The sequence below is a fragment of the Stegodyphus dumicola genome, chromosome 4 (genome assembly GCF_044657685.1).
Source record: "Stegodyphus dumicola isolate Sdum_Otavi_A_Nest chromosome 4, ASM4465768v1".
Lineage (NCBI taxonomy): Eukaryota > Metazoa > Arthropoda > Arachnida > Araneae > Eresidae > Stegodyphus > Stegodyphus dumicola.
Window position 1 is genome coordinate 168,602,238 of NC_140771.1, and position 26,179 is coordinate 168,628,416.

At 30.6% G+C, this 26,179-nt stretch overlaps 2 protein-coding genes across 7 annotated transcripts in view; one reads left to right on the forward strand and one right to left on the reverse strand.

Annotated features, from left to right (window-relative positions):
• The window catches only part of lin (protein lines homolog), a 63,205-nt gene extending 38,155 nt beyond the window's left edge, over positions 1–25,050 (forward strand). For both annotated transcript variants that reach the window (XM_035368630.2, XM_035368631.2), the window contains exons 7-8: positions 3,609–3,804; positions 9,575–25,050. In XM_035368630.2, coding sequence (XP_035224521.1) covers positions 3,609–3,804; positions 9,575–10,142 — 764 coding nt within the window. In that variant the 3' untranslated portion in view covers positions 10,143–25,050. The remainder of the gene's footprint in view (positions 1–3,608; positions 3,805–9,574) is intronic.
• Positions 24,012–26,179, reverse strand: part of LOC118197130 (uncharacterized) — a 135,818-nt gene continuing 133,650 nt past the window's right edge. For all 5 annotated transcript variants that reach the window (XM_085815753.1, XM_085815752.1, XM_085815751.1 and 2 more), the window contains one exon: positions 24,012–24,396. In XM_085815753.1, the coding sequence (XP_085671879.1) occupies positions 24,092–24,396 (305 nt within the window). In that variant the 3' untranslated portion in view covers positions 24,012–24,091. The remainder of the gene's footprint in view (positions 24,397–26,179) is intronic.

Below are 26,179 nucleotides of genomic sequence, written 5' to 3' on the forward strand. Positions count from 1 at the left end.
GTTTTCATATTAGTTGGCTTCTCGTGAAGTTCCGGGCACCTAACCTGGAAGTCAGTGTGTTGATGTATTGTTATAATCTATAAGATAAATCATAAATGTTTTTCTGCAAAATTGGCAACAAATCTTTGGTTTGGTAGTTTACCATCCTGTAGAGTTAAAAACCTCTACTAGTTTCAACTATAATGAATGCATACAACATTTTTCAGGTAGCCCTAAATTTACAGCAGTTCCAGTTTAGGTAAATTTAAAATAATGCTAATTTTGATGTCAGAAGGTGAAGAAATTATATTTTGCCGTTTTGTACCTTGTTTAAGCAAGCTGATTAGTTGGAAGTAGGCCTACTGTATGTAGATGTGAAGAAAGCAGTCCATTAAGGTATAGATGAAATCAACGTGCACATAGTTATCTGGAGGAATGGATAACAATATGTTTTTAATCATCCTTCATAGTTGAGGCTGGAAAGCAAATGATAGCCAATCATGCAATACAAAAGGCTCGACCTAGGTAAAATTTTATGACAATAATCACTAATGAAGCATCTGAATTCCATGCTCAATTTATCTGCTGAGGATTGCTGTATGCGGTCAGATAAAATCTTGCTCAAAAACAGCATTTTTTAATCACTGGAGGTAGGATAGCAACAGAGGGCAGCTCTTCATTCCTGCATTGTGCTGTAATTGTGCCTCCAATACAAACTTTGGTAGCCCAAACCATAATTCCACATTGCCAAGTAGTATATTATTCAGCAGTTGCAGCTGTATTGGACCTGTCTCATTTGGACCTTCTTCATCCTGTAATCACTTATCACTCAATAACTGTCACTGGCGAAGCAGAAGGGAGACTTATCTCCATACACCACTATTCTGTTTCATTCATTTATTGAATAGGTCACTAAAACTACTCTCTGTCAAAAGCTCTGTCACTAAAACACTATTGCACTTGTTTGCATCAGCCACAGTCTTTATAAAGAGTGACATGACTGAAAGCCACTTTTTGGCATTTAGCTAGAAATTATTGCTTCTGATACTGAGTGTATTCTGCTTAATGTCATCTGCTTAATTCTGCTGGGTTTATTGTGTAGCCATGCCACATTAGTAGATATATATTCATTGTGTTTATCTCTGTGTTCATGAGTTTGCTTTGCCCTGAGTATATACACTGGCAGACCATAATTTCTTTATGCAGAAACAAGACTAAGCATTTCATAAAGAATAAGAAGTTTTCCCTTTTAACCCGTGGGAAAGCACGTGCGGTGTATCATACCCAATCCCTACATAAAAGTGCAATATTCCTAACTTGTAAAACTGAAATTCTGTGCTGCATTCAGTAGCTGAGTTTCTAGTTGTGGTTGACTTTCAGAACCGCTTTTTCTTTGCCTGTGTGTTTCAGAAAAAGATTTTGTGGTATTTTGTTGGAACTGGGGTATGACACATCCCATGCACCTGACCGAATATTTAGTTCAGAAATTTATTTCTAGAGTGTAACAGTAAATATTTCTACTCGCAAGGGATTTTAAAGTACTTGACATTAAATTCTTGAAAATTTCTAACCGCATTATGGTAAAAAGAATGACTCCCTATGAATTGGAGATACAACGCCTGTGAGATTTATTAGAAATATTTGAAAGCGATGAAGATTGCATTTCAGAAACTGAAGATGAAACTAGGAATATTTTCTACTCTGTTTTGGTTTCGAAAAAGATAAAACATTAATTCCTAATGCTCTTAAAAAAGGAAAAGCTGTTCTTATGCTTTCAACATTATATAACGATCATACTATAGGTAATACTATTGGAGAAAATAAAACGTCAGGAATTATATGTTTTTATATGATTAAAGGAGCAGTGGATATGGGGGATAAAATGTCAGCTAATTATTCAATTGCCAGAATAACAAGGAGGTGGCCAATGGTAATTTTCTTTCCTGCACTGAATGTTGCTGTAATAAATGCTTGAATTATATTACATTCAACTGCTAATCCACCAACCAGAAACAGAAGTCTGTTTTTGAAGGACTAGCATTACAATTAATGAAAAAAATGAAAAAAGTATTAAACAAAGATCAGAGATTAATACTTTACCAAGAAACTGACGTACTGCATGCAAAACAAAAGCAGAAGTTTTGAGGAAGAATTAAAATGAATACATGAAATTTGAAACAACTAAGTATGAAAGATGTGATAAATTGCCCTCGTGCCAAGGACAGAAGAACGTGAATGCAATGTTTAAAATGTGAAAACATTCTGTGCCAAGAACATATGAATGTATTTCGTTCAAAGTGTAAAGAAATAAAATAAGGATTGTGTATTAGAGATACAATGAAACTTAGAGGCATGATGTTTATTTTTTTTATTATTTTCGTTTATCTTAATTTTAACTCTAAGATTATTTTGGAAATTAATTTTTTGAAACCCAATTATAATTCACGTATTTATAATACACGAGAATAAGAAAAACAGCTTTAAAACTAAATAAAACTATTTTTATTGTATTTTAAATATTAGGGTATGTGATACCCCGCGACTTCCACCGGATTAAATCTGTTTTTCAGTGTAATATTAATTAGCTAAAAATGTAAATTATTCTTCATAGAATCTGTTGAAGAAGTTTTAAGTTGGCAAAGAGAGGAAATAAGGAAATGCATACCTTCATGCTTATACTATGGGTAGATTTCAATCAAATATATGCATGCAATAAATTCCAGTGTATTGTCTTTGGCGATTTTATCTTGCCCACCAGCAGCTGAGTGGTAAAATTGCTCAATATTGGTAGTTCCAACCTGGGTTCTATTCCAGGCAAAGGGGCTGGTTGCTTGGGAGTTTTCATGGTTTTCCTCATGTGTTATGTGTATATGAGCAAGTTCCCTTAGAAAGTCTTCCACAAAGGCATCCCTTCCCTTAGGCAGATAGCCCTAGTGTGCTTGCCATAATCAATGAAACCAAACCAAACAATTTCATCTTATAATTACTATCACTTTTATTGCTTTGACAATAGACCTGGTTTTCCACTTAGACACATGCTCTTCCTAATTCAAAGAATTCTTTGCATAGCTGTCATATCGTCACTCAGATACAGAATAAACTCTACTAATAAAAAGTACTGAACATATACCTACCATTCTCTCATAGAAAACATCTGTAATGCAAATAATGGTTGATCTCCATAAGCCTATTTATTATCTTAGTATGCCTTTCTGAATACCATCTAAATGTACTCATAAAGCCATACTAAGATCAGAATTATCATTAAAATGGTACAAATGGTAGGAAATAAACTAGATAATAGATTGCAAATAAATAGGCTTATTGTCAGCTTCTTTTCAAAAGGTGTAAAATGAAAATAACTTGAGTCTTGTCTTCATTTGGCTAGATGATATAGGTAAATATGCAGGTTAAAAGGTAAAACTTGTTGTTTATCGTTTCATCATTTTAAAATATAATACCAAGAGCAGTTTCTTTTTGTATAATTTTCAGAAAATCTTTTATAAATTCAAGCAATAGTGAATCGTTGATGTATGATAAAGTTTTTAGATAAAATTTAATGCGTTGTACTTATTGGCCAGATTTAATAAATATACTCACATACTTATATTTTGTTAATTTATTTTCAGAAGTTAACAATGTACGTTTATTACATGATGCATTACAAAAGACTTTTGCTTTTGTGAAAGACAGGGCAAATGCTGCTTGTGTACCAGTGTACATTTGGATCGTGGATACATTTATTGATCAAGATGATCTGTTGTTTGGTGCCATGCTGGCATTATTGAAGATATATATCAATGTGAATAAAAGTGAATGCATTGAGTAAGTATTACGTATGATCTTTTAAAGTGTCTTGGTAATTTTGCAGCTGAACCATTTTATAGTCTTAAAAATATCTCTTTTATTTCATTTTTGCTTTGAGATATAACAAAATTTTTCAAATTTGAGATTTTACTAATTAAAAAAAATTGCTGATTTTTTTATTATTATGCCAACATTTTAAATAATTATATGGACAGAATGCAAAACTGGCCTGAAATTTTGTCATTTTTTTAAAGCATATTAATATTTGAATGTGAATAAAGGTCAATTACTTTTAACATAATGAACACCATCTGTATTCAAATATACATAAATAGTCTAACAGGCCACTTGTATTTGGATTCTGTTGCATGCATTCAGATTCAGCCACATATATTCGAAAGAAAGCAAAAGTTCTTTGTATAATGGAAGACAGTAATTGTTTTAGTGGGACATAAGACTTTGGTAGATAAAATAAATATGCAAACAAATGAAAATTGTATGTCACATGGACATTATGTATCCAAATGAATACAAACTAGTTATGGTCTAAAAATAAATTTAAGTATAATATTATGTTTTACAAATATATTATATGGCAGTAGGGAATATTTATAATATGTTAATCAAAAAAATATTTGCAGCCCAAAGAAGGTACTTTTTTTTTAATATGGTGATGCTTAATGTGTTGAACTTGTTACTTAAAATGAAATATGCTATTGATGCAATTAATAACTGAATTTAAGATGGATAAGAAATATATTCAAGTGAAATTTTTTAATATATATTCATATTTGACATGCAATATGTACAAGGTGGTATGCTTGTTAAGTTTCTTGGTCACTCAAAAAAAGTAACAAGTCCAAAAGAAATGAATCTTCCCACTCTTTTGATGTGTTTGCATGTCTGTCTATGAGAAACAAAGTAATAAAATTTCATTGTTTGAAACAGAGAGAGTTATTACTTAATTAGTGTTAAATTTATGCAGCACTAAGTTTAAGCTTATTTCAAATTAATAGTTTAAAATATACTTAAATGTTGCATTATTGCATAAATTCTTTGTTCAGATTTCTAATGATCTCTCTGCTGTGTTATATTTATGCTAGGTGATTTGTAAATAATCTTTATATGGTCACATTTCTAAAAACTTTTAAATGAATTAGTTTTTAATTCAATTATCCACTCCTGATTTGATCATTAACAAAAATTTATAAATCTTTTAATTGGAAAATCATAAGTGTCTGTATCACGTCATTGCATGTATTTGCTGAAATTTATTTACCTTTCAACATATTAAATCTCTTGGTTTTTAGTGCAGCGTTCCTTTCTAGACATTTAAAAAAAAAAAAAAAAATGAAACCATTTAACACTTTGAAGTTATGATCATATCATAATTTGTATGCATGATCCAGACTTGTTTTTCTGCTTTTCTTGAAAAAATAGGTGATAAGATTTGAAAGGTAAAAATTACATGTAGAATTTTCAAGCCGGGTGATGAAAGAACATGTATTTCATTAGCTTCTCAATAAATTGAAGTGAGATTGGTATATCATTGCACATTAGAAATATAAACAAACTTGTTTAGTATTCATAAGAAAAAGAGTTCAATAAAAATGGATCATTACATTTGTTTCAAAAACATTTAATAGTTACAAAATTGTGTTCCATGTATAAATTATCCTTGTAACAAATTAAAAACTGTATAACTCATTCTGACATGAAACTTGCTAGAGGACTTTCTCTTCTTCTCCCTAGGGTTTGAATTTGGATTATGCCACCATTGGCAGACAGCAAGAAAATGTCGATTGTGCAATTGTCTTCTGGAAGTGACATGGCATAATTTATGTAATCCACCTTGAGCTATTCTTGAACGAAATTTTCATCTTCATCTACATGATTCAAGCTAACTAACGAATTATTGAGGCAAAATGAATCCTTCAAAATATTAGAAGTTTCTACAAACTTTTCTGAGACTGTAGTCAAAAGGTGACTAAGTGTTGCGGCTAGTAGAAATGGAATTGATGCGAGTCCAAAAATAACTTGGTTATGTCGACAAATTTTCAAATTATGTTGATTATTGAAGCATAGAAATCTTAAAAAAATCTCTATTCTTTTCTGCTATTTTGATTTTACAAAAGGCCTTTTCGATATCAGATGAACTCCTATGCCATATTTTCGAAAATGTTTTAATATACGTGGAATAATTTCTATTAAATTTGGTCCTTTACACAAACAGTCATTGAGAGAGAGTGAATTTTTAGAATGTGCAGATGCATTAAAAACAGGTTGTATTTTTGTAGTTTCACTAGACTCCTTTATGACAGGGTCTGTGTGACAAGTAGTGTACTGTACTCCTTTCTCTTTTTTCTCAGTTTACTAGTTCAATAGTTTCATTCGCTTCGCAATGATAAAATATTTCTTTGTAATCTTTTCTTTTGCATGTGTTAATTAGTTTGCTTTTGGTTTTGAAGAGGTGTCTTTCTGCCATTGTATGGTTACTGGATAAGACATATTTATCTAAAATAAAGGATAGGGTTACTTCATATCTCCCTGAGCTATCTCATTTCACACTTTTTTGTTTTGTTTTCCTCACTTGAAATCCCCAAGGTGTCTAAACGCCGAAGATTGGACAAATTTGTATCGGAAACATGTAAGGATAAAGAAAGAATGGACAGAGAACTCGACATATTCGCAATCCTTTAATCTTGCCCATTAAAGTCCAGTCTAACTTGGTCTAAAAGGCTACGACATCCCCTGAAAAATATTCAATTCTTTCAGTGAACAATTGTGCTGCTGTGTCTTCTCCTAACAGCATATGAATCTCTTCTGGATTTTCTTGAAACAGACAGAGATTTTCATTCTCACGATTGTCGTTGATAAGGATTCCCCCATCTTCCATTACTTTAATCAACTTTTCGTCTTTGATCTTTAGTGATGAACAAATTTTTGTCTGGTCTTAATATTCTGTTTGTAACTCCTTTTATGTTATATTTAATAGTAACTATTTTAAAGATCATTTTTAGAATGTTTATTATGGAGAAAGGAAATTTATGTTCCTGTCACATCCTTGTGTTATTCAAAGGGGGGACATTCTTTAAGGTAAAAAATTTAATTCAGGTGGGTGGAGGAATTTTTTTAAGAGGCAAAAGTTAATAATATAAATAATTATTCGCACAAAAATTTAATTCCCAATAGCATTAAGGCTTACTGATTATATATAATAAATTTTTATTGAGCAGAAAACGAGTACGTATTTCAGAAATACTTCTGTTAGTTGTGAAAGTGTGCAACAAATACTCTTTTTTAAGGTTCAACAAAAACTCTATAGCAAGATAGCCTTAAAAGTCAACTGGGACTTGCTTTTTCGGTTAATTTGTACACTGCGCCAAAAAAAGGGGGGGGGACAATTCTATATCTTCCGTTCTATTAGGACAATTGATGAAATTCAAGTTCTGTTTTCTATGTCTTGAAATGTGACTTAGGATGTGTATTAGAGGTATTTTGACACAAAATCAGACTTTTCTGAAATAACATACCAATTTTTTCCATATTTCGATTCTACGATTTAAATTATGCCTATTAAATTTTGTAATTTTTGGTGAGAAATTTATGAAGAAATTAAAAAATTTATCTTAGTAAATTTTTTTCAGTTTGTGCCTAGAATAATTCACTTAATTCTTCATTTATAGCAACTTATTTTCTTCATTTATAGTGAAATTCTTCATTTATAGCAACTTATTTTCCTTTCCTTTTTCTTCATTGTCTATGAACGGGGAAAAAAGTCATTGTTAATACTTTCAAATAATTTAACAAAGTGGGTAAACCATATTTTCATTACTATTGCTTATAAAAAATATGCCAAAATGTAGATTTACGTATATCTTAGGAAATTTTGAATAAAAACTCTAATTGTTTGCAGGTATGCTTAAAAATACATCTACTTTAAGAGGATGGCAAAATGTTTATAGGTTATGATTCAGAATTATTTTTTGGAAAAAATTATAAAAATTTTTTTTAAATAAATCATAAAAAATAGGCAAATTTTATTTGGAATGAACCTAAATTTTGAAATATGAAAGGAATAATCAAATAAGTATATCAAATTCAATTTACATTGAGAAGCTAAAATTTTGAAAGCTAATTTTTTGAAAACTACTTGTGCGATTTTTACAAAACTTGGCAGTTTGACATACTTTGAGTCATAGAATCAAAATATGGAAAAAAATTGGTATGCCATTTCAGATAAAATCCGATTTTTGTGTAAAAATACCCATATTAGAAAAATGCTATGTATAAATCTAATATATATCCTAAGTCATGCTTTTGAGACATGAAAAACGCAAGTTGAATTTCGTCAATCGGTTCTCTAAAATGGGAGATATAGATCTGTCCCCCTTTTTTTTTGCTCAGTGTACCTTCAAACAGTGCAGTATAAATCTTTGTATTTAGTAACCTTTTAAATATTAAGTCTTTTGCCTTGTGTAATCAAAATACGCTACCACTCAAAATTTTATTTGAAGTTGCTACAATATCCATCTCCCTTTTCAATAATCCAAAAAAGAATCTTGAAAATTTCAAATTTCAAATGACATTATTTCTAATTAGTTTAAATTCAAGATCGAAAAGAAAAGCCAATCTTTTAGGGGGGAATTTATCAATCGAGGGGGGGAATTTTGCTTTCCTTTGTTTGACATCCTTGGTGCCCAGCGAATAGGAATTAGACTTTATGTCTTCACACCAAGCATGTTGAAAACAAGCTGTCAGTTAAAGGACAAGCAAGGTCACATAAAGTGGGTAATCTTTGCTGTTAGTGTAATGGGTGGAAGAGCACTTTTCTAACACAAATGGCTGGCCTAAATTGTCCCAAAGTATTCTGCTTGAATGATTATATCAAGTGTTTTTACAGCAAAGAGGGTGAAGATTGGTACATAGTTGTATTAATAAATCAGCTTAGATGCTTGAAGAAGTCCCCTTTTTATTTGTTTTTGAAATCATGTTTGTTATGGAAATTTGTTTTATTTGCATTAAAAGAAAATAAATGTTATATTTATTTTTTTTAAATTAGCATTTATTTAATTGACTGAAATAATCTATCAGCTGTATTTGAAAGTTGGCTTATTTGATATAAGCAATTAAGCATTATCTTCTTATGAGAAGGAATATATTCATGGAGGAAATTGACCTATCATTTATATCATAAGTGAGGAAAATTGTGAAAAATCTTATGTAGCTAGCCTGTTCAACTGTTGAGAATAGAAGATGAATCACCATTGTTTTGTAGCTTACCCACATGGCTACTTGTTGCTTCACCTGCATTTCAAAATTTTCCTCATCTTAAATAATTAGATGCCATCGGGAGCTGAAAAATTACACAATAGTGTAATTTAACATATGCACAACAATTTGTTTTCACTTAAAAAAAAAAAAAAAAAAAACGAATAGGGGGGGGAACAGTGAATAACACAAGCTCAGCATTATACACTGGGCAAAATAGACATGTGTTGCATGCATACTTGGGTTGCCACTTAACTATTTTGAAAATAGATTAATATGCTTTGTGAATATTTTGTATAACTTTTTGGTGGCGATGCAGGTAATCAGAAAGTACTAGATTGTTTTATGAATGAAAATATGATTGTTTTTTTAATCTTTCTACCATTTTATAGTTGATTTTTGCAGTGGCATTTATTTAAGTTGGTATTGTTTCAGAATGAATGTTTTAAGAATAATTTTAAATTAAGATATGTGTCTGTAAGCATAAAATAATATGTACATTTTATTTTTCTCAAAGGAAAGAGAGTTTTTACATCAATTCTATCAAGCAAGAATTGAATCCTCATAAAATTTTCATTTCATTTTTACGCCAGATGGGTTATGATCATAATGAATTATTAGCTTTCTTAACATCTGATGAGACTTGTGTTCTTTTATATCTGGTTCAGTATTTGAAATGTGTGCTCTCAGAATGGGAAGTTTTTGTTGAATCGCATACTTCAGCAAGTAACAAAGAAAGAACAGGGAAAGGCAGTGTCATTGACAGTATTTTTGCTTCCCCACAGTCGAGTTTAGATATAGCAATTGTCACACCACTTCAAGTTTCAGTTCCTGAGAAGCAGTTAGTTTCTTATTCATGCAGTTCTAGTTCTGATGAAGAAGGTGATCTTGTGACAAAAAGTGGAATTTTCAATCCATCAAATTTGAAAGATTCAAAAATATCTGTATACTCTACTTTATCAGTTTTAACCAGATTAAGAGAGGGAATTCAGAAGCTGGTTCATGTGAAAGAATTCCCGTATAATGTACTACCACTTATTAATCTCTTAAAAACTTGTGAAGAATATGGTACTGCATTTGCATGATAGCAAATAAATAGAAACTGTATAGTTTGCTTTCCCTGTGCTGTGATATAATGGATATACATAAGTCATTGTTACATTGAAACCTGTTGAAAAATGTATTTTTTTAAAATATATTTATTGAAATTGATATTTATAGATAAGCTATGTATTATTAATTATGAAAATATGTTAATTTTGAAAAGAAAACCAAATTAGTGCTTGTTTTTCAGTGCTTAATTTAAGAACAATTTTACACTCTTATTAATTTTTTAGAAATACATGAGGTTATTGTTTTCAAATTTATTGTTTGATATTTGTTTAAATTTCAGTGTAATATTTGGTGATAAGCATGTTACATTATTTGAGTTTGTTCTTACCGTACAATATTTCAAGATCATATGTAAGGAAACAATTAGATAAAAAAAAAACTGAGGGTGTAGGGAATGAGGTCTGTGAGATAATTTATTTAACTATTTTTAAAGCTATTTTTTGGGTTCTATTATCGTAATGCCTGTAGGCTGTTTATTTATAAGCATTTTCAAATCACTGTTAGTAAAAATACATTAAAAAAATTTTAATGTAATTTTATTGAACAGCAAATGTGTCCTGAAATTATCTTGTTTCAGGAAAGGTGAAAGTGTACTTGAAGAACAATCTAATTTGATACATTTTTTCATAACAAGGGTTTCTTATTAATTAAAAATGGGGAGTGGGGAAGTTGTTTTTTCTTTTCCCCCCTCCTTCTTTTAATTATATTTTGGGTGTGTTTATTCTGAGTGAAGTACTCTTAAAATTGACAGTCTGTTTATTCTGACTGAACTATTATTCTGTTTCTCTAAATTGATCTTTTAATTTTTTTTTTAAAGTAAAACTCAAGTACTTTTCAAAATTTGCTGATAATTTTCTGGGAATATTATTGTAATGGCTTCGTGGTTCAATAAGGCACCATTTAACAAGATGAAACGAACATTTATTAAAATGTGGTTCAAAGCATAATAGTAAATTCAGAGCAGTACGTTGCTCTGACAGCATAGCGATATCTACTACCTTCCTCTTCTGAGGCTAACATGCAACTCTCAATAAATACATTAACCTTTCTTGGAGAAGAGCTACATGCGCTAAGCATGCTCTCTTGATCGGCAAACAATCGCCAGATATCACACCCCCGTCGTAAGATTGTTGTTGATACTATTTACAAATCAATCATCAATCTGGGAACTAAAATCTAGCAACTGTTTGCGATCAACGAGAAAAAGAAAAAAAAAACTACATATACATTTATACATTCTACCCTAATATTCAAATCTCAATTACTATAGACATTTGCAATGTAATACCTACAATTGCACATCAATTTACTATATAAACATAGATAACACATTTTTATATATAAGCATAGATAACACATTTTTAACTTCACCCCACCTGTTCCAAACATTATTATTATTATTATAACAATTTCTCAATATTTAACCCAAAGAAACCAAGCTGATATTTTTCTTTTATAAACATGTTAAAATATACCCTAGTATAATTTCAATGATGACAGTAAAATTATTTAGCTTCTTACTTTTACATATGAAAAGTATCAATAAAACATTATCACAATTTCTCTATTCAGGTTATTTACATAGGTATATAATTCTATTCTTAAAGTTCTCTTTAATTAATGATGCTGCAGCATGATTTATATCTTTGGGAGAAAAATATCTAAATTTACCACTTACCTCGAATATTTGTTATCCAATAATTTTTCTATCTATTTCAAATTACATAAACATCTTATTTGCACAAAATTGTAAAATTATTAAGAAAAGCAAAGAAAAGCTATCCAATCGTTAACTATACAAAATGTTCGTGAAGATGAACAGTAAATTAATGTTCAAAGTTCACAGGTGGGGAGTCTGGATAATGCATCTGTGTTTGACAGTTTTTTCCAGGACAATGTTCTATTTCGAGATTACATTTCTGCAAAGCTATGGCCCATCATTGGAATTTGGATGATTGCGGAGCATTGCTCACTATAAAGGCTAGAGGATTATGATCAGTCACAATTTTCACCGATGAACTGAATATCCAAGGTTCGAACTTCTTCAATGCCCATACTATAGCATAAGCTTCATGCTCTATAGTCGGACAGCTTTGTTGAGGTTTCGATAATTTCTTGCTCGCGTAGCACACGGAAAATTGTTTGTCCCCTTTTCTGTGACAAACGTGCACCTATTCCGATTTGGAATGCATCAGAATGAATGACAAACTGATCCTGCAATGTTGGGGTGATTAACTCCATTGACATCGCTAATCGTTCCTTCAGTTGTTGAAATGTTGACTAATGAATTTCTTTCCATTCGAGTATTTCTGGTTGTTTATTTTTTGTAAGCTTCGTGACTGGGTAGGCGATCTCTGTATACCCTGGGATATAATCGTGATAATAATTACATAATCCTAACAGACTTTTAAGATCTCTTTTCGTTTTCGGCGTTTCCAGCTTCTTGATTTCTTCTATTTTCTCGGGATCTGGTTGATGTTTTCCTGATCCAATAACGTGTCCTAAATATTTAATTTGAGGTTTTGCAAACGAACATTTCTTCGAATTGATAGTAAATCCAAGTGATTCTAGTTTGGTGAAAACTTTATCCAGATCTTGGAGATGAGTGTCGAAATCCATGGAAAATATAGCTATGTCGTCAATATAGGCTCTTGAAAATTGTTGAAATTCTTTCAGCACGTTATTCATTACCCTCTGAAAAGTTGCTGCTGCATTCCTTAGTCCAAAAGGTAGCACTTTAAACTGATATTGACCTCGATGAGTTTTGAAGGATGTGTACTTTTTACTTTGTTCCTCCATGGGAATTGCCCATTATCCTTTCAGTAAATCCAAAGTTGTTATGGCTTTGGCTTTTCCTATACTGTACATATAATCAATGGCATTTTGCATAGGAAAATCATCTGGCTTCGTCACTGCATTCAATGCTCGATAATCTAGACACAATCTAATATTTCCATCTTTTTTGCTTACACAACTACTGGATGAGCTATTTCTGTATTACTTTCTTCTATTAGTCCTGATTTCAATAATTCTTCTACTTCTTCATCGACCTTGGTTTTCAATGCTTCTGGTATCCTATAAATGTAAGGTTTCTTCCTCTCCATATTGGGTATTAATCTAATTTTATGAGCTTCAACTTTAGCTATTTTCAGCTTTCCAGTGAACAGAGCTCGGTGTTTATTGATAAGAGCTATTAATTTTCTTCTTTTCTGCGGATTTAAATTTTCTAAATTCAGATTCGCATCTATTTTAAAATCTTCCAAAGGGGTCGAGAGATCTTTTCCTGGCAAAGTTATAATTTCTCCAAATTCTTCTTCGTTTTCAAATATCACTCCAACTGCATTGACACTAGCTTGGAATTTTCGAATTTTATTTGCATGAACATGTTTGATCTTTCCATCAGGTAGTTTTACTTTATAGGAATGAGATGGGCAATGATTCACGATTTCTTCTGGTCCAGTCCATCGTGCATAGAGTTTGTTATTTTAATCTGGGATGAGTAAATAAACTTGTTCTCCGATTTTGAAATTTTTTGATATTGATCTCTGATTAAAGTACTCAGCATATTTTTGTTGTTTATCACTTGCAATTAAATTGGCTTGTTCAGCTGCTTGTTCTAACCTTATTTTTAAATGCTGTAAGTAATCCACTGCCGATTCACTTAGATTAGGTGGTATAGGTATTTCTCCTGACCATGAAAACTTCAGTACTGCTAAAGGACCTCTTGGTTGTCTTCCGTACATCAGCTGAAATGGTGAGACACCCGTGGTGCAGTTTGGTATTTCTCTGTATGCAAAGAGCAGGTATGGGATGTGCTTATCCCAATTTGAAAGATCAGTCCTGATGACATGATGTAACATTTGCTTGAGGGACTTGTTCCATCTTTCTACTAACCCATTTGAAGCACTGTAAGCAGGTGTAGAGAACCTAGTCTTTTCTGGAATTCTTGAGTTAATTTTGAAACAAAGTTACTTCCGTTGTCACTAGCTATTGTATTAGGGATTCCTGTTCTCATGAAAATCTCCAAAAGCGCGTCGCAAGTGGCTTTTGCTGTCAAGCTTCTCAGTGGAATGTTTCCTAGCAGAGGGAGGTTCAATAGGTCCAATAACGTTGATGTTAACCGCTTTGAAAGGTAATCCTGGCCTTCTGACTGGTGTGATGGGAATCTTGTCTGATTGCTTTTCTGGACTCTTCAACTGACAATCTTTGCATGTTTTACAAAAGGTTTTGACATCTTGTGCTAATCCAGGCCAAAAAAATGAATATCGTATTCGCTCCTTTGTTTTTCTTATTCCAAGATGTGCACCGAAAATGGAACTATGTGCAGAAGCATTAGCTGAAAAACAGTGTGTCTTAATATTTTTTCTTAGTGATGTAAAAGATGCTCAATAAATAAATAATTTCTTTTTTTTCCTACAGCTAGCTTCCATGCTTCTCTCAGCGAGGGACAGTTAGCTTGCTCTTCGCATAGGCGTTTAGCAGACGACAAGGTGTTTACGTAAACACTTGCCTTCTCCCCTGCCTCCTCTTCGTTTTTCTCCTCCATAAGCTCCTCTGTTTCATTAGCGGGGGGGGGGACTCGATGCTGTCATTTGACTGTGCATTGGCGAATAAACTTTGCACAATTCCGCTCCGTAATTATTTCTTTCTGCGCTTGATTCTTCTGCCGCAGGATTAATCAACAGTTGGTGTATTTCTGGAGTTATTAGGCAAGGTTACATATAGCTTATCAGTCACTGCAATTAATGTATCCACAAAATTAAATATATTGCTTCCATGATCTTTATGGTAAATAGGTACATGGCAAACTTTTGCTTCAAGTGGTTGTTCGAAAGCAGGTGTTAGCAATATTTTACCTCCTTCTCTCTGCTCTAAATCTGGAATGAGCGATGAATGTACGATCGTTATATGCGTTCCAGAGTCTACGATAGCTTCGATTTTCTCAGAGTTAATAAAAATATCTACTTTTTTGCAGTGGTTGAACGATGCGTTCTGCGAATTCGGATCGTAGATGGGATGAGTCTACTTTAGCTACGATGGCTTCTTCTTTTGATGTTCTGTTTGAACTTTTTTGAGTTTTGGAATCATCCTTTCCCTTCCTCTTTACTGCAGTTTCATTTTTTCTTCTTTTGTCTTGACAATCTCTTGCGATGTGTTGATAGTTTCCACAAATATAACATTCCTTTCTTCTCGCGTGAAATCCTTCTTGTTTTGAATATCCTCTTCTCATATGTAGCAGAATATATTTATCTCGTATACATGTTGTATACAGGAACCTTGGTGATTGTTTAATTCCATTTTGAACTTCGTCGAAAGATTTTCCTTTGGCCATAAAATAAATATCACATTCTTCAGCTAATTCTTGTAGTTTCAACCATTTATTTCCTTCGTATTGCGACATGTGCAGCTGTTTCTTCATCTAAAGCTTGGAATAATTTATCCAAAATAATTAACTCCTTGATTGTTTCGAAATCCCTTACTTCTCTTGACTTGCAGTAATAGTTTCATGTAGCTGTTAGTCTTGAAACGAACTGGATATGCGTTTAGCCGGAATAACGTTTAGTTCTGAAGTTTTCTAAACAGGTTTGAGGAGTAGGTTAGTATTCCTTCGGAACAAGTGTTTTCACTTTTTTGTAATTTTGAAGATCTTCCTCTTTTATATAAACAAGAACATTTGAAGCTTTTTCTCCAATTAATTTCAATAATATTTCCGATTTGTATTCTTCAGGAACCTTCTTGTGCTTGAATGCTCTTTCGATAGAATCGAAAAACATATTCCATGCTTCTGCTCTCTTCGGTACTGGTATAGTCAGTGTTTCTGCTCCTTTGATCAGTTTGTCGAGGGAAATTTTGGTTTCTCGTCCTGTGTTTTGGAATGAAGGCATCGACTTCTTCCTTCATTTTAAGTTGCTCGAATCTTTGCTAATTCTATTTAGTGTTCTCTTTCTGTTTTTAATCTTTCTTCTTCTATTTGTATTCTTTCCATTTCTTCTTTTCTTTTTCTATTCTCCACTGTAGTAATCAGAATTTCTTTCATGAAATCAGCATCTTTGATGTATTCCTTGCTATTCTGCAGTTTGTGTTTCAGGTCTACCAGCTTCAAATCTGGGGATGCTTCTTCACCAATTTCCAATAAAACTGTTACTAAATCCTCTTTCTTTGTGTTTTTGAACATTTTCTTCTATTTTCCTTTAGAATCAAGCTTTTTGAACTCTCAATTAAATAATTCTCATGTTCTTACTCCCTTTTGCAAATGCGCACTTCTTTCGTGAGTTAGGCTTAACTTTACTCCACTTCAGTTTTCAATGCTCTAAGTTTCTAACCTCTCTGTTTCTCGAAAGGGAGCATGTTGTAATGGCTTCGTGGTTCAATAAGGCACCATTTAACAGGATGAAACGAACATTTATTAAAATATGGTTCAAAGCATAATGGTAAACTCAGAGCAGTACTTCGCTCTTACAGCATAGCGATATCTACTACCTTCCTCTTGTGAGGCTAACATGCAACTCTCAATAAATACATTAACCTTTCTTGGAGAAGAGCTACGTGTGCCAAGCATGCTCTGTTGATCGCCAAACAGTCACCAGATATCACAATCATGTAATGCATAAATAAATCAAAGTGCATTTATTAACTTTACTTTTTAATATATATATATAATTTTTAATTGCTTTTTCTGCTGGAACATTCAGATCATGCATTTATATTTTCCCCAACCCCCTGTATATTTTAAATTCATTTAATTTGCTTAATAAAGAGTATAATAACATATTATGTGCAGTAAATTTATAATTATTTTTCATGCTTGTAAAAGGGAAAGGTGCAAGAACATATGGAGTGTTTACTAACCATGTTGACACATATGATCAACTTCAGATAGTTTTAACAAAGAAGATATTTAATATGCATATAATATATGCATTCATTGGGCAGTTCAGTTTAAATTTAATCACATGGAATAAAATATGATGGTAATTAAAGAACTGAATCATTCAAGAGAAGTTAATTTCTCCTATCTGACTAGCACCTAAAACCAAAAGAGGAGGTGCAGTGGAGAGTCATTGGGAAGCAAAAATGGTATGTCACATTTAACACATTGCAGTCAAAACGGTTTCCACACACACACACCCCAACTAAAGTCTGTCAAGGGTCCACATCATTCTATCAGTTGTCAAATTTATATCAAATACTAAATCAATAAAATCAATAAATTGATTTAAACTAAATAATGACAAATATATATTCAAATTCAAATTGTTCAGTTGGCAATTACTACAGCAAATCAATCAATAAAAATAAACAATAAGTAAATTAAAATGAATTGAATATATACTCAAAATTATAACTATTGTACTATTATTCTATAAAGATCAATTAACTATATCAACTGTATTTATCAATTAATTGTAATTTCTAAAATAATTCAGGAAATCTAAATTATTCTCAATTATATGAAATAAAAATAGTAAAAATTAAACAGTTGCATAAATCAAACTATATAATAATAAACAAATATAATAATATAAAGTATTATTATATTAAACAAATATAATAATAAATAAAATAAAACATGAATAATAAACAAAGCAAATTACAGTTCCAAAGGATATAGTAATTGACCTGATTTTACATATTGTGATTTTGTTTAAACGTAATTGCAGGACTATTAACACTAAGGTATGAATAACTAATGAGTTACAAATCAAATTATCTTAATCAAATGATTTGGAAAAGGATGCAGCATTTTGCTATTTTTCATTACTCATTTCTAATGGATGCAAAGTTTGAATGAGTTTTCCTAAATCTCACAGAAGTTTGGACTTTGATGGTCCTTCAATCAATCCAGCTTTTCCAATCTTTAAATCTGTGGAAGTTCTTGGAGTCCTTAAATTATGCATGGAATAAGTCCAGCAAATACTGTTATTTCCACTTCTCCAAAATCTTTCAAGTAGCTCTGTCTGGTATATTTTTCTGTGTCAAAGAGTCTCTTAAAACTTTCAATCTATTTTGAAGAAATTTAAGGGATGTTTAAAGTACTTTTTCCCAAAGTTAAGAAAGTGGACGAGTGTCAGATTTGGAGTCATTTATGTCATTGTTTAGATATGTCTAAGGTCTCATATTGAAAACCATTTCTGTTTCTGCCCCCTAAAAAAAAAACGGTGTGACGTCTCTACCTTGTTCATCTATTTGAAGAAATGCCTGTTTTATATCAGTTGTGAAAGCTACAAGATATTTTCTAAATCTCAGTAAAAGTTTGAATAAATCAGGATACAAATTAGGTCAGACATTTAAGCATCAAATACTACATGAACTATGCTTGATATCCTATCATTGCAAATAACTACTGTATGGGGCAAATAAAATATGGAATGTTTATTTTTTTCATTGGAATCCGCACAAATAGGTTCAATAATGTTTTGCCCCAAATAGTCATCAATTATCTTTTTATGTTTTGAAAATAGAAACTGATGATTCTGAAATTTTGAGAAAAGTCTTGAAAACCTGTTATAAGCAATTTCGCAGTAATTTCCTATTCACATCAGATTTCCATGGTAATTTAATTTTGTAATCATTATTTTCAAACCCTGTAATGTTTTTCAATGTAACGTATCAGAAATTCCTGTTTCAGTTTCAATTCCTAAATTTTCCAATTGCCAGAATTTTTTATTTCTTTGGAAATTGAATTTTTTTCAATAATTACTTTCTTTGTAAGTCAGAAGCCACATTGTCACCTTTATCTAACAAGCACCATTGAAATAATGTTTCAGTCTCAGCAAGTTTCATATTTATACTGTTAACCTTTGCTGTAACAAGTAAGTAGTAGTAATCAGCCCTTATCAGAACTGCAGTTTTATGATTTTGGTATCCCTTGCAGGAGTAGGATAATTTCAAGCCTTTCAAATTCTTAGTTTTATTCGAGAAATCTGCATGTGGAATTGAGATATATGCAGACAAAATATTTTCAATTTCCCGCAACTTTCCTATAGAGATTAGGGTTGTCATTGCTTTCCTATCTAATTCTTGTGATATTTGAAAGCTTTCTCTATCAGAACTTTACTACCGAAGGAATATACTGAAATTACTTCTTTTCAAAGAGGTTTGAGAAACCATTATCTTACAAAAGTCTAACTTTCTCTAAGCATTCAGTATTATGAATAAATGCTGAAGCTGTCTGACAATATATTCTACTAGATTTATACTCATTTTTTGTTTGAAAATAAGAAGTTGTCGTAATTTTAAATTCTTCATTAATAGTATTGTTATCCAAACTGGAATATTCCTTTTCTCCCTTTCTATGAAATCGGAAAGAAATTGCTCTTGAGTGTTTCTGATGACAGAAGGGACACTTGTTAAGTTTTTCTGATTGGACAGACATAGCATGCTCTCTGCTATGTATTTCAGCCTTCAAAAAAAAAAAAAAAAAAAAAAAAAAAAAATCTGGTAAACCTCTTAGAGTCCAGTTTTTAGATTTATTTAATCTATTAAATTCTAATGTAAGATCTGATATAAATTTTCAAAAGAAATGTGCAGGCAGGTTTCCATACAAATTTGAATCTATTCCCAACGCTTCCAAATTTCTGATCTGAATCTCAGCATAATCAAATAGTTATCTTAAACCAACAGTATCGCTTGAATTCTAAACTAAGGGTCCTAACAACAGTCCTAAATGAAAATTAATTGGAAGATTATTTTTTCCATATCCAGATTGCATAGGGTCTTAAGCTGCATCTTAATTTTCTTCTTTTAATGCTAAAATGGAAATAGTTATGGCAGCAGGCCTCACAAGAAAATTATCTAAACAAATCAATTTTTCAGCTTTACTCAATTTAGAATTTTTATCGATAGCAGTTCCCCAGAAAATTTATTTACCACCATTAATCTGGACAATTTGATCGAATGCATTTCAGTATTTTGAGAAACAGCTCAAGCAGCATTTAAGACAGTGCTGCTTGTAGTCTGACGTTGGAAATACTGTTAATTTTGAAATTTTTTTTTTTTAAATTTAGTTTACATCTGTATTCTATCAAGCTATCTAAGTATTCTTAACTATTAATTACGTTCCTTTCAACAATATTTCATCATCAAACAATTTTTGTGTTATTAATTTTTTCAGTTAATTGTGACAAAAGAATTATATACTTTTTAATCATTTTTATTGTAATTGTCAATATTTTTAATTAGTTATTAAACCCTTTTGGACAGATCTCTTCTTTTTTTTAATTTGTCAATATGCATCTTGAACAATAAAAAGAACTTGCACCCTTTTTTTTTTTCATGTGTCGAAAGTAAAGAAGGTCCAAGAAATTTTAATTGATCCAATATGAAGACACAATAATATTGGTTTGAGATTCATTCAGTCAAGTTCTGTTTTTGAAAGTTATACTCGAATACGTAAGATTTCAAATCACAGTTTCAGAGCTCTATCTGGTCGATATGCAGTATGGTGCAAATGATTGACTTCAAAAGGTTTAAACAAAGAAGGTATTTAATATGAATATAATATTTACATTCCTTGACAGTTCAGTTTAAATTTAATCAAAATATTGTGATAATAAAAGAAAATTAATCATTTAAGAGGAACTTAATTCTTCATATCCAGTTAGCATCTAAAATCAAAAGAGAAAGAGGTGCAATGGGAAATCTGTGTAAAGCAGAAAAGACATGTCACATGTGACATTAGCATCAACTATTGATAAGCAAAATAATTTCCACACCAGCACAGTCAACTTGAAAGTCCACTACATGTGATCCATTTTCTTGCATTTAGTCAAATTTCTGGGAATGCAGTAGAATTTCGTGTAAAGTTTTTGTCTTTTATTTAAATATTAATTGAATCAAAAAATTAAAACTTGTTCTGCAAGCAAAATGCTTTTAACATTTGAAATAGCATTACCTTTTTATTAGAAACAGTCTAAAAATGCTAGGTTATTAATACAATAATAAAATAATTTGATCTCAGATAGATATCATGAAAAAAAAATCATTTATATTTTACTAAAAGTATACATGTGAAAATAAATAAAAGAATAAAGAAAATTGGAATTTATTTGACTAACTGATCAAAATATGTAAATTGAAAAGTAAATTCAATTTCCTGAATGTCCAGTGTATGGGACCAAGAAACTGGATTTTGTAAAGTGTCCTTAAGTGTAAATACTCAAAAATAAATACATAACTTAATTGGTCTAGTTATCATGGAAAGGCTGTATGAAAAGTAATCAAATGTCATCTAGCTTCAAAAGTCCTGTAATATTGGCCAACAATTTGCATGCAGTTACTTGAACTTTGGTGGTACTTTTCATGTTTGAAATTATTTGAGAGTTCAATAAGCACACTGAGGACATTGATCCCAAACTGATTGCTAATTTGGGGGGGGGGGAAGAGAAGTGTGTGGGTTATAAATTATAGCTTTTAAATTGATATAAATGATGTTCTTTTAGCTAATATAGTTTGCTGTGTTTCCATCTGAGATTCACTGTTATGTAATGCTGTTTCTTAATTTTGATTATCAGTAATTTACTTTTATTATTTGTTCAATTTTAAAGTAGTTGTTGTAAGTCGATTTTTTTTAAAGTTGTAATTGTTTACTTTAAATCAAGTTTGGCAGTGTTAATCTTTTTATCCTTTAAAGGTAATTTTTGCGTGAAAAAAACTTTTTTTTGGGGGGGGGGATATGTGTGTTTGAAGTTGTTTTGGTTTGACCCTTAAGGTTGTTTAACTTTTTAAATTTTAAAGTTTTCTGCTTTGTTGCACTAGTTTGGTGTGTAAATTTAATTAGTTTTTTCCCTCTGTTTGATTTTTATTCCTCTTTCTGGTAAAGTTATGAATCCATATTATTTGACTCTGGTACAATTTCGACTGATGTAATGAAGAAACTTAATTAATAGAAATGAATACTTTTATGAATGACAGTGTAACTATTCAACATTTGTAATGAAACCATATGTATTAGAATGAATTGAAACTTCATGTACTAGAATTAAAATTCAGTACATAAAATTTGATTAATGGTAATGAAAAACATTATGTAATAGAATTAAATGTCAGTACTATTTGTTAAAACTATCTTTTCCAACCAGAGTAGCTGATAATAAAAAAAACTTTGTGGTGAAGCTGGGTATTTTGTAACAGTAGTGTATACAGCTGGACATCTCGTAAAAAGGATATTCTTAAGGGCTTTGTTTTGTAACATTGGAAGCAATCTAAATTTAGTGAAATTAAGAGTATAATAAGTTATTACATTAGTTATAGGAGAACCTGCCTGCAGCATTGAACTTTTGTAATTATTTAATATTTGCTGTTCTGTTAAAAGTTGAATTAAGTTGAATTTTACCTAGTACAGAAAATTTTGCTTCAGGTCAGACAATTATAGAATATGTGTAACAGATTTAAAGAAATAATAAAGAATTTTTTTTTCCTTTCTTTAATTGAGTCATCATTCATGATGAAAAGAGTATGACGCCATTATTCTTTATGGATTGATTTCCATTGAAGATGTTAATTTCATAAGTATGAGCTAGATGTTCATTATGAACCAATAAGCAAAGTAATCATGCTTAATGACTACAATATCCTGTTACTTATGAAACAGTTATGCAGGCTAATGTTGAACTTTTGATTCTTGAAGATAAATTTTTGTATGCAGAATTATGACATTATAAATATTACTTTAAAAATATCTCTATACTTCCTGACGACTGTATGTTGTAAAAATTACTATATTTATATTTCTGTTCTAAAACACATTTTGTAATAAATTGTGATTACATTTACTTGCTATCTGCAGCTTCAACTGACTGTATATTTTCTAATTCTTTCAGTTCCAGTAGAATTATGTTGAATTATAATCTTTATGATAAGTAAAGCTTGCTCTTTATTTATCTACAGGATCTACTTTTTATTGATTTTAATGATTAAAATATAATATAGGGCAGTATATATATATATTAAAAAATATTAAATAAATTTAGATCAATTGAAACTGTGTTTTATAGAAGCTTGGAAGTTCAAACTACTTTCTGTGGGTTTAAAGACAAAATTAAAGTCTGAAAGATACCGTGAATACTGCAAAACTAAGCATCTAAAATAATTATTTAATTTATTCTATTGCTCTTGTTTTTGAAACTAATATAAAGTAGAGAATGGTTTTGTTAGTAATATTATAATGAAGTAATGATTTGATTTTCCATTAAAGTGTATGAATCATTGATATATTTTCAATATCTATTTTTCTGAGCATTGGAGGGCTTCATAAAAATAAATTCAATTTCTTAGGCTCTCTGAGCTGACATGATAGTTTTATGGTGCTCAAAGTCTATCAGGTTTTAAGAGTTCTGATTTTGATGACTGTGTGATATATGGATCAGCCTTACAGTGTTTGCTAATTAACTATCTTATGTATGTTAACAAAAATGTAATTATATATTTTTTATAAGTTACTAATATTTATTCTACTTTGTGACTTACAGTATAGAAATCCATTGTTTTACTTTAGTTGGCATAGAAATGGGTCATATACTTACGAAAATTGATTATAGTTTCATAGAGAAAATTGTGTATTATATTTTGTTCTAAGGAAATAAAAGTACTCAAAGTGTAAATAACTTTTGATGAAGTAAAATGTGATAAGTGAAGAAACAAAGTTCTGCAACATGTATTACAATAAATGCATATTTGGCTTACAATGAAAAGATTGTACAGTTATTTGGATTTTTCAAATGCCTGGAAAGATCTTAATTAATATGCATATTTGAAGTTTATAGTATATTTTGATTCATCATTAGTTTTTATATGGTATTATGATTTACTGCTAATGCACAGAAACTGAGAATTTTTATATATTCATCGTAAGCTTTTTTTATTTATCTTTTGATTTAATGCACATTATATACATAGCATTTCATTTTTCAATAATTTTGATTTAGCCAAAGAAGTTCCATGCTTTCTCTTTTTTACTTGTATTATTATTCTTTTCTTCCAAGTCTGTGATGTTAGTAAAAATATCAGATGTGGTTTCTATTTCATTATCTTTAGTTTCAAAACTGTGATTTTTATTCTTATCATCAGTGGCCTTTGATCTAGCAGATATATGATCTGTCTCACATGCAGTAATCTCTTCAAATTGATCTTCAGCTATTGGTATAATGTAGTAATTTTCTGTTAACTGAGCTGAATCAAAATTCTCATCTGTGACATTATATGCTAAGATAGCTATTTCCTGTGGATCTGAAATGAAATTAAAAATATTATATGCATATTATTTAATCAGATAAATATTGAATCATTAAAAAATTTTTAAGAATATTTCATTAGATGATGAAAAATGTAACAGATAATGGTTGATTAGTATATTAAGGCCTTGCAGGCTATCTGCTTAAGAGGACAAATATCTTCACTGGAAACTTTATAAGAAAAACTGGCCTGTATTCACATTAGACATGAAAAAATAGATGTAAGTTTCAATACAATCAAGCCATTTGGTTTTCACGAACAAATCAGTGAAAAAACTATCAGTGTCTGACAACATTATTAGGTCTGCCTCTAGCTGAATAATATTATACACTGAATAATAATAAGTCATGTTTTTTATGTTAAAATACTTTACAAAATATGAAATATGTATAAAATACATTCAGTTAAGAAGCACTGTTGTTTTTGCATGTAGCTGATCAATGGCTAATGTACTGGAAAATAGTAGTAAAAATAGGATCAATTTCTGGAATTAGTGGCTATATTGGTACTGATGAGTAACTTAAATATCTGCCGATTTTCCTTAGGAAGTCTTCTTAAAGTGATAGCTTTTGAATACTGTACTTTTGTTAATCAAGAAATGTGTTTTGCATGTTTTCAAATAAATTAAGATGATTAGAAAAGCAAAAATAGTCTTGTAATTGATGAAGTTCAATATTTGACATTAATTTCCAGCATAATGTATTAAGTGCATTTTTTTAGATGTGGAGAATACTGTGTCATTTGTTTATCAAAATGCATTTTAATAAATAATAAAGGTAGAAATATTCCAACCAATAATATTCACATTATCTTAATACCTCTTAAACTGTTTGTCAATATGATAATATATATATTTTTTAAATTTCCAATGGCTAGGCAAAAAGTTACAAAGAACTAAAATATAAACAGATATAACAAACAATGAAACTAATAACAAAAAGACCGATGTCATTGCCTAAGGAGCGCTCTTGCCTCCTAGTATCTCGACTCCTCCGTGTCATATGATGATATAACAATTACTAGCTCTTAAATGGAACAATACATTGAATTTTATGATTATTAAATCTAATATTTTGATGTTCACTAAGCATACTAATTCAGTCAAACAACAAAAATCAGCGTTATATTTTCAAAATTTTTATAGGACTAGTTTCGATGGTTTTACCGAACCACCATCCTCAGCTGCAAATCATTTGCGGTTTTGCAGCTGAGGATGGTGGTTTGCAAAACCGCAAAATGCAGCAACACACTAATTAAAGAAATTTAAAGGAAAACGAACATAATAGAAGAGGAATTCAATCAACTTCAATACCACATCGTCAGGAGGAGGAACACTGAAATCAATTAAATTCTATCTTCCACAAAAATTCTTGCTTTTCTGTATCCAGAATTAGCCGATGAAGCATTTCAATGTATTTTAATTATAATAGTTCATTCGAAAACTCGGGCCCCTCCCCAAAGTAAGGGGAAAAACAAAGTAAATTCTAATTAGAATCTTGTACCTTAAATAAAGAGAATTCTAGTTAAAGAAGGAAAACGTAAGTAAAATAATAAAATACTTCAATGAAAAATTCAAATCAAAATTTTACATTTAAGCAAATAGTATATATTTCAAAGAATTTACAACACAAGTTAAGTTATGAAACTTTAGTGAAAAGACTTTTTTCACTAAAGTTTTATAAGAGTTTTATAGTAATAATATAGTATCAAGTCTTATAATACAAACAGTAGAAGAGCGTGGAATATGGTTGAAATGTAAGTCTAGGGGTCCGTACAA